This window comes from Desmodus rotundus, chromosome 6 (genome assembly GCF_022682495.2).
Source record: "Desmodus rotundus isolate HL8 chromosome 6, HLdesRot8A.1, whole genome shotgun sequence".
Classification (NCBI taxonomy): domain Eukaryota; kingdom Metazoa; phylum Chordata; class Mammalia; order Chiroptera; family Phyllostomidae; genus Desmodus; species Desmodus rotundus.
In genome coordinates, this window is record NC_071392.1 from 15,958,466 (window position 1) to 15,971,607 (window position 13,142).

At 42.6% G+C, this 13,142-nt stretch overlaps 1 protein-coding gene across 2 annotated transcripts in view; it reads right to left on the reverse strand.

The window, feature by feature from the left end:
• Positions 1 to 13,142, reverse strand: part of DNAH11 (dynein axonemal heavy chain 11) — a 249,553-nt gene that overhangs the window by 87,916 nt on the left and 148,495 nt on the right. For both annotated transcript variants that reach the window (XM_045197324.3, XM_053927361.2), the window contains exons 55-56: positions 8,821 to 8,982; positions 1,934 to 2,167 (exon numbers count right to left, since the gene is read on the reverse strand). In XM_045197324.3, coding sequence (XP_045053259.2) covers positions 1,934 to 2,167; positions 8,821 to 8,982 — 396 coding nt within the window. The remainder of the gene's footprint in view (positions 1 to 1,933; positions 2,168 to 8,820; positions 8,983 to 13,142) is intronic.

Genomic DNA, 13,142 nt, shown 5'->3' on the forward strand with positions numbered 1-13,142 from the left:
TACCACTTCACCAGTCAGAGTGGCCATAAGCAAGTCAACAAACAATAAGTGCTGGTGAAGTTGTGGAGAAAAGGGAACCCTAGTATATTGTTGGTGGGAATGCAGACTGTTGCAGCCACTGTGGAAAACAGTATGGAATTTCCTCAGAAAACTAAAAATGGAACTGCCTTTCGATTCGACAATTCCACTGCTGGGATTATACCCTGACAACCCTGAAACACCAATCCAAAAGAACCTATGCACCCAATGTTCACAGCAGCACAATTTACCATAGCCAAGTGCTGGAAACAGCCTAAGTGCCCAACAGTAAATGAGTGGATCAAAAAACTATGGTACATTTACATGATGGAATACTATGCAGCAGAAAGAAGAAAGGTGCTCCTACTCTTTCTGACAACATGGATGGAACTGGAGAGCATTATGCTAAGTGAAATAAGCCAGGCAGTGAAAGACAAATACCATATGATCTCACCTATAAGTGGAACGTAATCAACAAAACAAGCAAGCAAAATATAACCAGAAACATGGAAATGAAAAACAAACTGACCAGAGGGGAGGAGGGACGGGGCTAACAGGGGAAAGGAGGGGAAGGGTTGTCAAGGAACATGTATAAAGAACCCATGGACAAAGCCAAAGGTGGAAAGGATTGAGGGTGGGAGGTGTGGGTGGGTGCAGCGGGGGAAAGTGGTGACGGGAAAATGGAGACAACTGTACTGGAACAACAATTTAAAAAATGCGAAAATAAAAACCCAAAAGAGCCATCCCTGGTATATGGAACAGAGAAGGTAGGAGGTAAATGGTACTTATGCATGAAGGACACGGCCAGAGAGACATTCAGAGGGAAAGGTGCCACCGTACACATCCCCGAACAGTCCGTGGCTTATTTTGAGCCTACTGTCCATGCAGATGGGCCAGCTGTGCTACTTGGGGGTAGGGGGGACTGGCTCAATCTCTTGAAAAGCAGGAGGGTATGGACTGATGACAATACTCTAGAGAAACCCACCGGAATTTCTGGCCTAGTGGTCACTGCCAGTGGCAATTATTTTTTTCCCTCCAGGTCTGGGGCCCGGGTGGCTCAGAGAAAAGCTGGGCCGTTTTCCTAAGTCTCCATGTTCCCACATTCAAATTTCTTTTGATCAGTCACAGAGACACAGCATGGGACCATGGACAACCCAATGGGCTTTAGAGTAATACCAGTCTGGGTTCCATCCCCAACCTTGCTGGCTCCGTGGCCTTACACTCCCTCAGCCTCATACAGAAGATTACAGCAGCAACACCTATGTCATAAACTCGTCTGGTGTTTAACAATGAAATTCAATGACAGGTGTGCAGATATGATTAACATCCTGTGTGGGTTCTCTGATTTACCCCTGGAGGTTAGAAGTACTGTCCTTCAAGGTAGTAGGGGCCTTATGACTGAGGATGGAGGCATCACTGGATGCTAAGATAGGAGACCAGACACCAAGACTGGAGGAAACTGCCACACTTAGGGACCCTAATGACATCATCAGTCCTAATCACATCACCAACCAGGAGATGACACCCTCACATGGGGTTGGGAATCTGAGACCAAAACATGTCCTAGTTCCATCCTCAGGTGACAAAATTCCTGACAATAAGCCCACAACACTGAAGCGGTCAGAGAAAAGAGAGGGCAACCGGCTGTGCTTGTTCCCCTCCACATCTCTCTACTTCCCCGCACTGGGTCAGGCCAAGAGAGGGCATCTCTCCAAACCAGCGGAGACAGAGTAGGTGGCCAATCCCTTTTTGGCTTAGGAAGGCAGAAACAGTGTGTTTGTCGTGTCCTTAAGCTACAAAACTTTAGCACTAGATGTCTTATATATAAATGGCTTGAAATGTCGCTTCAGAAATAATTTTGAAAAACATTTTAAGAGCAGAGATCCCACTCGGTAATAATACACCCGGGCCATACCTGAGAGGCTGTGGTTTTCAGCTTCTGGATGCCATTCACCAAGTGCTCCTTCTTCTGGGAGACCTCTTTTTGTTTCTTCTTCAGCAGGTTCTTAAACAGGGATATTTGTTCTAGAAAACTCTTTGGGGTGGTATAGTTGTATCTTCTCTCATTTTGGTAACACCGGGTGCTCATTTCATTGACGCTGGTGTGGACGTGTGCCATGAAAAAGCTAATAGAATCTTTGTCCAGAGGCTGAAATAAAACATCGCAATTCATGTGAAATCCTCTCAAGTCAAAACAAAACAGCAATGAAAAAATTAGCAAACATATACTGCATTTTTTCTAAAAGCCAGAACAAATTACAGTAGAATCTGGAAACACTTAATTAGACTTTAAAAGATACCTGTGGGTACCGGATTAGAGAGATGACCAAAAAAAAAATGCATTTGGTGTTGCTAACCTCTTCTTGTGAAGTGAGCAAAGGATTTTTTTGTAAAGATTTTATTTATTTATTTTAGACAGCGAGGAAGGAGGGAGAAAAACATCAGTGTGTGGTTGCCTCTGGTGCGCCACCTGCTGGAGACCTGACCTGGCCCGCAACCCCAGCAAGTGCCCTGACTGGGAATCGAACTGGCCACCTGCAAAGGATTTTCATGTACTCCACACACCAACCCTCAAAACCAATGTAACACAAGCGCTGCTTTCCACAACTTGATTTTTATGTATCCGGTGTGAGAAAGACAAAATGGAGAAATGGAGACACAATACTCTGAGAAGTATTTTTGGTGCTGCTTTTCAAACTCAACGTTAGTCAAAGTAAACCAACGACCATGCAGTCACTGAAAAAAAAAGCTGAAAACTGAGAAATATAGTTTTATAAGAATCCATGTGAAAAACTGGATGATAAGGTATAAAAATCACTGCTGCTGGGAGAAAAATATGATGATCATTTCCATTCTCATTTAGGGACAAGGGTGGGTGGGGAGGAGAATACGCTCCTTTGAAGATTTCCAGGAGGAATCTCCCCGCCCCCCCACTATACATTCTTTCCATTTTGTCCTCTATGACTTCTGAAGTTGTTAACTTTTTAATTTGCAGAGTCACATCTCCCTCATTTTAATGATTATTTATTGCATTCTGTACAAGATGAACCAGGTTCAATTAATCAAGGGAAGCCTAAAAATCAATTAATATGAATTAAATGAGCTACACCAACTCTGAGGAAAGTCACACATAATTTACCAAAGTGTTGTCAATAACACTCAGACATCTTTGGGGAAATTGCGCACAAGTGCTGGTGAGGCAGTTAAACGCTTCAAACCCGCACCATTAACGTGAGCACCAGGGTCGCGAGGAGAGACAGCCGGTTCTCTGGTGAGAAACAATTGCTCCCGAGCCCGGTCTAAACCCTCCGCTTTCCCACATCGTGAAAAATTCCTGAGTGGGTTTGAAAGATGTACATATCGGATTCTTCCACATATTAAAAAAATCCATTTGACTAGTAGCTAACCTGTTTTTCAAGCAAAAATCGAATCTTGAATACAAATCCTGAAAATTCTTTGTTTTTATTAGGTCCAAGACATATGTGTATTATCAAATATTGAACTCAGAAATACAAATTTATAAGGAAGTTACATAAACCCCATAGAAATCACATCCTCTGGGGGATTTTATTTCTAAGAGCGCCTGACTGCAATATAAACATGGGTGGGAATTCACTCCTGTCCAGTCCTGTTTTAATGTGACCAGAAAGTGTGCACATAGTCGTCTGTAGTATAAATACTTCCGCAGCCAAGCGCAGTCTCCTTACAGACAGAAAGAACGACAACAACAACAAACCCTGGCCTCTACTCAACCATGATCCCGAGGAGGAGGCTCCTGGGCTGCCCTGAGCAGCTCTCTTGAACAACAGTTCCATTTGTAAACCCGCGATGAAGAAGTGGTTTCCGGTAGAGCTGGAAGTGGCCCCAGACAACTTGTCTCAATGGGGCAAAATAACTATTGTTACCGGGCTTAACAAAACGGCCCAGCATGGGCCCCTCGCAGAGCCAGGGAGCAGCTGCTTGTAATTCACACTGTTTTTCAGAAAACTCTAATCGTTCCAGAACAGACCTCTTTGATGACTGGTCTTCCCTGCATTCTCAATTTGTCACTTTCTCTTATGATAAGGTCAGTAGTGACAGCACTTCCTGACATTAACAGCTGTGGCTTTTAAAGGGTCATTGTAGAACTACTAATTGCAGTAATTTCATTAGCATAAATTATTTATTCTGCCATTCATTTATCTGCAGTTTTCTTTGGGGGAGGCAGAGAGGACAGGGCTGCTGGAGCTGCTACAGGGATGGCTATGGGATGCTTTCATTTTTTCACTTTTAGACGTGAGAGCTAAGAACGCCATCCCTGTTGCCTTTGGCCCCTTTGTGAAAACCAGCTGACCCCATTCCACAGTTATTTAGCGGGCAAACATGGTGAAGGCAAAAATCATCATGCCGCTATGAAATGGTTAGAAATCCAAGATTTCCCTGCGAAGCAGCTTTGGAAAAACAACGTTGTATTCAACGCATCACCAAATGCAAAATTTAAACTGCTTCCTCCTCACATTAATAAAAAGAGCTTAATTTCTACCCCCTGATTGGCCCGCTGTGAACTGAAACGCACACACAAACCCCTGCTACTCGTTGTGATGGTTCTCGGCTGGTAGCAGTCGCTGCCACACCAAGTACCTTGACCACCCAACTCTTAAAGAGAAGTCCCAGTGTGTCCCGGTTGTTGGACATGACAGACAGCAAAATTTGGATCAAAACAAATACCCGGAGGCCAGAACTAAATCAAGTATCGTTAAGTGTGATAGAGGATTTTACATCTTCCCAAGACTAGCATAGAAGATTGTACTGGTCTGTACTTTAAAATTCAGACTTTCAAAAGGACTATACTCAAAAGACAAGGAGGCAGATGACAGGAAACTTTTTAAGTTGAACTCGAGATAACTTTGTAATATGTAATGTCATATACCTACAGTCCATCTTGAAAATTTTTCTCAGAAATTTTGGTTTTTTTACAGCTTTATTGAAGTATGATTGATACAAAAATGCACATATTTAATATGTATATTAATATTTTAACAATTCCAAACTGCTGAGCTATAAAATCATTTGTACACTTTAGCCCCTTTGGGGCTGGTAAAAGTGGAGAATGTGTCAGACACTGTGGTTCTCAGGTTGTTAATGAAATGAGGGCCCTTAGGAATGCGCAACAGGGGCAGCGCTGCGTTAGAGCACTGCGTCCAAGCTGATGAACTCCCCGGAGAAGATGCAGGCAGCGGGCAGGCAGGGTTTGAACCCTAGAACCCAGATTAGATTTTCTGTTCTGTAAAGTTGGGCAAATTATTGCATTCCCTGTACTTCCTCCGCCCACAAATCAAACCTTATTTACTCTGTTTCTTTCCTTCCTCTCCTTTTATTCCTCTTTCAGAACAATCAGACATTGGTGCAATAGTCAAAAGCAGAACTGAAGACCATGGGTTCTCACGTCAAAGTGCATGTGGGCCCTTACCTGCTGAGTGATCCTGGGCTCCTGGCTCCATGCCCTAACCCGTGTCACAGGAAAACCAGTGGCCCTCCTTAGAAGGCTGGTGATTAGAGGTAGCAAGCAATGCCAGGGAACTGTTACTCCTGCTGCTGGTGATGGTATCAATGCACCAATGGGAGGCCAGCACAATTACCAGATGGAGCAGCCACAGGTGTTAAATGTAACACCACTCCCAGTTTCCTTAGTCATATGCTATTTTTTGTTTTTGTTTGTTACTTTGTCTGGTGGACGCATGTGCTTGTTACTCTGCTCATGCTTTTAACTCTGTCTTTTAGAAACCCAGCTTGGGTCAAAGGCAAGATCAAGTCCCGCCAAAGCCAGTAAGCTTCCAGATGAGTCCAGTCATTTGAATGAAGTGGCTTCAATGGTGAACTTTGAAACAAAGAAGTGGTTGAGGACTGAGGCTGTGAGTAGGTCAACCAGAACCAGCTACCCCTTTAATGGCTAAGGGACAAGGAGGGAGATGGTGTGGCTGGCCTCCTGAGGCTGGCGTTAGAGGGAAGCCGCGGAACCACAACTTGGAGCAATGATGCCTCCACTTGACTGAACAAAACTTTTGTCTTAACAGCATGTCCAGGTTCCTGGGCACCTTAAAAACTGGACCTATTTTTGAGATACAGGGGATGCCTTAAGTTTCCATTACAGCTGAAGCCCTGGGAAGCCGCTCTTGACAATTCTCTGCTAAGTCTGCTTCCTGTGCACGGAGCACGAACGGTCCAGCGGACAGTGTATCAGTGCGCCTGTGCAGAGGAGGAAGCGCGCCACACAACGGAGCAGGGTGTTAATGGACACCTGGAATTTTCTCACCTGTTTGAACATAGACTGAAGCCTCTATGAGATTTAGGCAGTTTCAAGATAATTTGGTTGCCTTTGTTTTTCTCTTGATCTTCTAAAATTGTATCAGTATTCCTCAGAAGGAGGATCTTTCCCCCAAATTCACAGAATTTCTATGGTACACAGTTATCTTCTACTTTATAAAGTCATATGAAATAATCCTCAGTTATATTTCAAGGAAAAAAAAACCTGGGATAAAAAATCATGAACAGAAACACTGCTAACGTACGCATATCAACAAGATGTTGCTTGTCCAACATTTAAAAACAAACTCAGAGACCTCCGAACCCACCTTCTGTCGTGAATGTCCCTCACTGGGACCACGCACTTCCCAGTCAGGTCTTCCCCCAGTTACCACGGGGAAGTCCACTCCCTGGTTCACCAAAGGCCTTTCCTTGTCTCCTTCCTCACACCACCTCGTCCCCTCCGTTTCCAGATCCCCTGGGAGGAGCATTGTATGGTGACAGCCTTCAGATAAATACCCGGTGCTGCTGAAGCGTCAAACTGTTTTGGTCCTTCTGTCAGCTGTCAGTTCAATAGCGGGCAACAGAAAAGGAGCACCAACTTTCACAGACACCGTCAGCCCACACCCTTGGGTGCTGTGTCTTTGTACTGATGGAAAGTTACACGTCAGCACACACCAAACTTCTTGCCTTTGATGAAGCCTTTCTCTGTGGCTAAAGGGGGTCACCTTGTGTAAGTACCTTACATTCAGCAAGGAAGGTCGATAATTAAGAAGTGCCCAAATGATGCTGATAGCTTCGTCTTAATAATGGAAATCAAAACTAAGAAAGTGATCGCATTAGTGCTCATTCAAAACATCTAGAAGCCGTTTTTGACATCCACAGAAAAAGCACTGTACATATTTAGAAGGACACAGGCGCATTGCGCTCGGAATTATAATTATTGCTCCCGAGTAACAAATTAGGACGGTGGGAAAGTTAAATAAGCACACTGCACTGAAATGAAATCATCTGACTAATTTGTTTCCAGGCATCATTCAGCTCCATAGAAATGGCCGAGTGCTTTTCAGATTCCTGCGTGACATTCAGCATCCTATAGGGGGCGTCATGATACCACAAGATAGAGCTTAGCCCGCCAGGAGCCCTCTGGACTGGAGGGATGCAAATCCCGCCTCTTCCAGCAGATGTCAATGGTCGCTGGCCTATCAAAGCTCCCTCCACAGTAACTGTTTCCAAAGTGGCACCTGCTGTGACAGGAGAAAACCTGCGCCAGAGCAGCAACGGCAAAGAACTTGCAGCAGCACTGTGACCAACAGTAACTTAAACCGGGCCACTCCCTCCGACTTCCCCCCACGTGAGACGCTAACAGTAAGAAACCGGGTGCTCCGGTCCTTTTCCTCGCCACACCAGCCTGGTAACACGCACGGGATGAAACAGACTCTGGCAACCAAAAGATACATACTGACTCTCCTCTCTAGTCAAGTGGTATTTTGAACACTTCTTGTAGTCATTAGACGATAAAAATAGAGCCCTACATGACTCCAGGAATGCAGCCAACCTGGTGGTAGCCTAAGAAATTTGTGTTAATAACTGTGACCATTATTTGTCCTGTTTCATGGTTTTCCAGATTTTAAAGTATAAAATATTTCTGGTAGACTTTAAGGTAATGTTAGTGTTAGTCTCCCTTAAGTGGGCTTCCTTTAGCTCTTCAGGAAGACACGGAATCACTGTGGACGTCCAGCCCACTCTAGACACCTTTCCACCTTCCCTCTCAGTGGCACTGGAAGACACACCTTCCAGGAAGTGTTCGCCATCACCGCCCTTCCACACTGCCCAATCACAGAGGCACCAGGCACCAATAGCGCTTCGTTTCTAGGAAGTCGAAATGATGCTCTCGTGTTTACAGTCTGAACGCTTGAAGGGTTTTTTTGTTGTTTGGTTGCGTGTGACCATTTTAAAACATAATGGGGGGTGCAAATCTCCTCATGATCAAATGACAAACATACCCTATAAATCATAAAGCCATAAAATAAAGATGCAGATTCATTATTGACTTGGTGATTGCAGAATTGGGGGGGGGCACTGATTTTTCACCTGTCAATACTGTACTGAGAAAAACCCCAACTAATTGCCTTCCTTTGTTACGATCAAGCACGGCATGGCCACGGGTGGCTAGCGTTTAGTTTGGGTTTTAGCCGTGGACTTAAAAGATTTATATGCAGTCAGCCCTATTACAACATAAGTCAGGATCCTGGTCTCCTGGTGAGTCAGGGCAAGAATCCCAACGTGCTCGTGTGCACACACACGTGTGCACACACACATATCTCAACTCGGTGTAAAAATGTCAACCATTATGTTCCATAGAATGTAAACTGACAGAGATGATCTTACCATCTTCGATAAACAAGGGCAACTTTCTGATAGGAAGGGTACTTTGAACATTTACTGAGGACTTTTGGTCAGAGTGAGTGTGTGAGTGTGTGCATACGTGTGAGACATTCAGAGGCTAACATGACCCACCTCGATCCCCTCGATTTCCTCAATGAACCGCCTGCTGACTGAGACCAGAGCCTCCTGGGGCCACGCATGAAACCAGTCAATAGCCGTGCAGTTCACTATGGCTGGGAACTTCCGAGCTCGAGCTCTCAGCGTGTGGCCAACCGGAGAGAAACACAAAATGACCTGTGGAGACATGGGGCCGGGCAGAAACAGGAGGGGATGAGTGAGCAAAGCGTTACATTGCGACCCCAGACAAGGAGAGAAAGGGGCATAGCCAAGCGTGACATCCAGCTGTCCCGAAGCACTGCGGACGGGAGAGCAGCAGGCACCTCCTTGCTGATCCAAGTGCAAACCTGCCCCAATCGGCTGCCCCGTCAAACACACTTAGAATGTATGTCTCTCCTTTTCAATATTTGTGATGGTTATCATGAAGAGTGGGAAATCTATCCTTTTCTACTACACAAATAACATTATGACAATAAAGATCAAAGCCCAATCACCATGCAAAATAGTGCCAACACCTGCGTCTTGTCTCCTTCCGTTCTGTAATTCACCAGATTCCATAAAGCTGTGTAATACACTTTCTAAAAAACTATTTTCATATCTAAAATAAAGTACATGCACTTGAGGTCTTGACCTTTTTAAAGGAGTAAAAAAACCTCAGTTTACTGAATGCTCATGTTGAGAAATTTATAAATTTCTGGTTTAAATCTAAAGTTTTATTTAGGTAATTAATGATTTAAGAGTTCGTTTAAATCTGAATATGTTTCTACACTCTCTTTCAAAGGGTTTTTTTCCTTATAGCATTAAAAAAATTCACATTATAAAAATCACCAGCATACATGAAGCCATGTAATATCTCATTTAACAGATGTTTTATGTTTAATTTTGTAAAGCTCTTCAACAAGTCAAGAGAGCTAAATCCTAAGATCTAAAATGTTTTTAACAATGCATGAGCTGACTAAACCATATATTCATTATATTCAAGAATCTAGTTACCAACTTATTAATTTTCCAATATTGCATGTGCTAAGTTAACAAGCCTCAGTTACGATGCATAATTTGCACTTATATCTCAGTTCTTAGGTTTCTCCTACCAGCCTTCTTTTCTCCCCATACTTGAATATTTCTCCTCTCTTGTCTGAGAAGGTGGTTTTCCACACCCAACTTATCTCTCATTTGTGACAGTTTTAGAAAACTTCATTTATACATAACTGTAGCAAAGGCAAAGGGGGAAAAAAAACACCCTTTACCTGAGATCCTATTCCATCTCATCCATACTTGCTACATTTCTGCACTTGTTCCTGGCCACCTGGATGTGGCCAGCAATCTGTGCTTCAACAAGTCCTCCAGGTAACTAACATCCACGGCTGCACCCTCATGGTTTTAAAGTCACTATGGGAATACTTAAATGAGACATTTACATTTTCAAGGCTTTTGCAGTTGGTGGAGTACAGACTCTAAGTCTCTATTCTACATACACAGTGAAATAAAAAATGTATGGAATTTTAAATAAATTAGATAATCATTAAAAAGATAAATTCTGCCATCTAAAATTGAGGCTGGAAACTAATTTAGAAAAATATACCTGCTCATTAGCATGTCCCGAGAAAGGAAAGGATGGTTTCACACAGCCGTGAGGAATGCAATTATTGACTCAATTTGCTGCTTAATTTCTAGTTTTGCTAGGAGTCTAGCACGGAATTTATCCCACCATCCAGTCTCCTTGGTAATAACCTATGTGAATTTTTTTTTGCGAGCCCATGCTAATGTCTGGGATCTGTGGATTGTTTCTCTCTTTTTTAAAATAGTCTGTACATGTTAAAGATGACCTGGGTTAAATTCAAGTTGTTGCCCCTAATGTTGGGGAATCATTTTTCTTATTATATTTCCCTTTATTTCATAAGGGGTTAACCCAGCAACAAATTTATAAAAGAATAAAAAACAAATAAATGATTTAAAAAGAGTGTTAAGTTGTTTATAATCTACTTTTTCAGCTTTATTAAGGTATAATTGACAAACAAAATTATAAAGTTTTAAAGTGCTTAATGTGATGATTTCACACAGATGGACACCATGAAAGGATCTCCCCATCTAGTCAATGAACACATCTTCCCCCCACACGTTTATCTGTCTCTCTGTGTGCGTGAGAGCATTTAAGTTTTACTCTCTCAGCAAATTTCAACTACACAAAACACTGTGACCAACTACAGTCACATTATCCATTAGACCCCAAACCTTATCCATCTTATAGTTGAAAGTTTATACGCTGTTGACCAATCTCTCCTACTTCCCCCACCCACCGCTCCCCTGGCAACCACTTCTCCACTCTCTGTTTCTATGAGTCTAACTTTTTTACTTCTTAGATTCCTCATGTAAGTGCTACCATATCGTATCTGCCTCTCTCTGTCTGCTTTATTTTACTTGGCACAATGCCTTCAGGTTTCATCCATGTTGTCACAAATGACAGGATTTCCTTCTTTAAGGCTGAATAATACTCCACTGTAACGACAGACACTTAGGCTGGTGTCATACCTTGGTTACCATGAATCACGTGCCTCTGAGAACAGGAGAACTGCTGTCTCTTTGAGATAAGGGTTTTGTTTCCTTTGGACATAAAACCACAAGCGGGATTTGGGGATCATATATATATATACAGTGTTAGTATTTTTAATTTCTTGGGGAAACTTCATACTATTTCCTGAGTTTCTATACCAGTTTACATTCCCACTGACAACATACAGGGGTCCCCTTGTCCCCACCAGCACCTGGTAGTTCTTGTCTTTGATGGTAGCCTTTCTAAAAGGTGTCAAGTGATTATCTCGCTGTGGTTTGATTTGCATTTCCTGAGTCAGTGATGTTAAGAAACTTTTCATGTACTTGTTGCCCACTTGTATGTCTTTGAGAAAAACAATGAGTGTTCAGGTTCTTTCCTTATTTTTAATGACATTATTTGATTTTTTTCTTTTAAATTCCTTGTATAAGTTCCTTGTATATTTTGGATATCAACACCTTATTGAGTCTGTGGTTTGACAGTATCTTCTCCCCCTCCATAGGCTGCCTTTTCATTTTGCTGATGGTCTCCTTTGCTGAGCGTAGTTTTGACATCATGGATATTGACATAGTTTTTCATTGATGAAATGAGTAGTGTTCAAGATCTCTAAAGAAAATAGAAATATTGTACTCAAACCTGACCACCGTGTGAACAAAATAGGGAAAATGTGCACACTGAAGTATCCCAGTAATTAATTATACCTCCGTCTCTGTAGACTCTGGGCTTTTACCAGTCCTATGGTAAACAGCCCACGGAAAGATTCTGTCTTTGTACGTGATTCAAATGGGAAGAACCAGCAAGTCCTACTGAGAATATTGCCATATCTTTCCTAAAGGAACTTTCCAAGGAGGGATGGTTAGTTCCCTAAAAGAACAGAGCTGGGGTTGCAATAAGCGACTAGAGCAGATTGCAAGACCTTCAGATTTGTTTTAACTGAATGTGCACCGCATAAACTCCAGGAGTAGCAGAGTTCCATCTGAGACCTCCTTTCTTAGAAGCACACTCTGAGCTGGGAGATCTGGAAGAAGAGCCTGCCAACCTGAACAGGCGTCATTGACCTCGAAGTACTGAAAGTCACAAATGTACTCTTCCCAAACAGTTCCTGGCAACTGAAAATGACCAAATTGGCTTAAGTTACTTTCCGGCAGTGGATTAGAAAGAAAAGTCGGTTAAGAAAATAAAGTTAAAAATGTCTCAGACAGCTGTGCTCTAAAAGTAAATTCTCACCAGTAAAAAGCAAACCCTGAAATCACCATCTATGTATTTCCTACAGCTCTAACATTTGGGTGTCAGAAACTTGCTTTTGGAATCCATACCATAGAATTTTCTACTCCCTTTCATCCCCTACACAGGTGTTATGACTCATTTGCAGTAACCCACTTTTCACTGTGCTTTGTAATTCGTTGCCATTTCTTTTACATAAGACCCCGTCGTAAGTACATATTTGTCTGTATATCACGAACAGGACTCAGTCCATTTCCTCTGGTAATGGAAATCTGAATTGCTGCCGCCACGCTGCAGTTTTTTCCAGTTGATATAGTTTATGCTCAGCTAGAAGTAACCCTCCCACATATTTACATCAGAAGCTTCTATCTCTGACTTACGCTTGCCTTTATCCTCAGAAGTCTCAGCATTTTTCGAGAATGATAAGATCTGAATCTTACCGGAGAATCCTCATAGGAGTGGAGGGTTAGCATAGAAAAGACTCCCCAGTTATCATCTTTATATTTTTCTGTATCATCGCCCATCTAATAACTTTTTAATTTCAATTATTTTTATGAGATCCAAC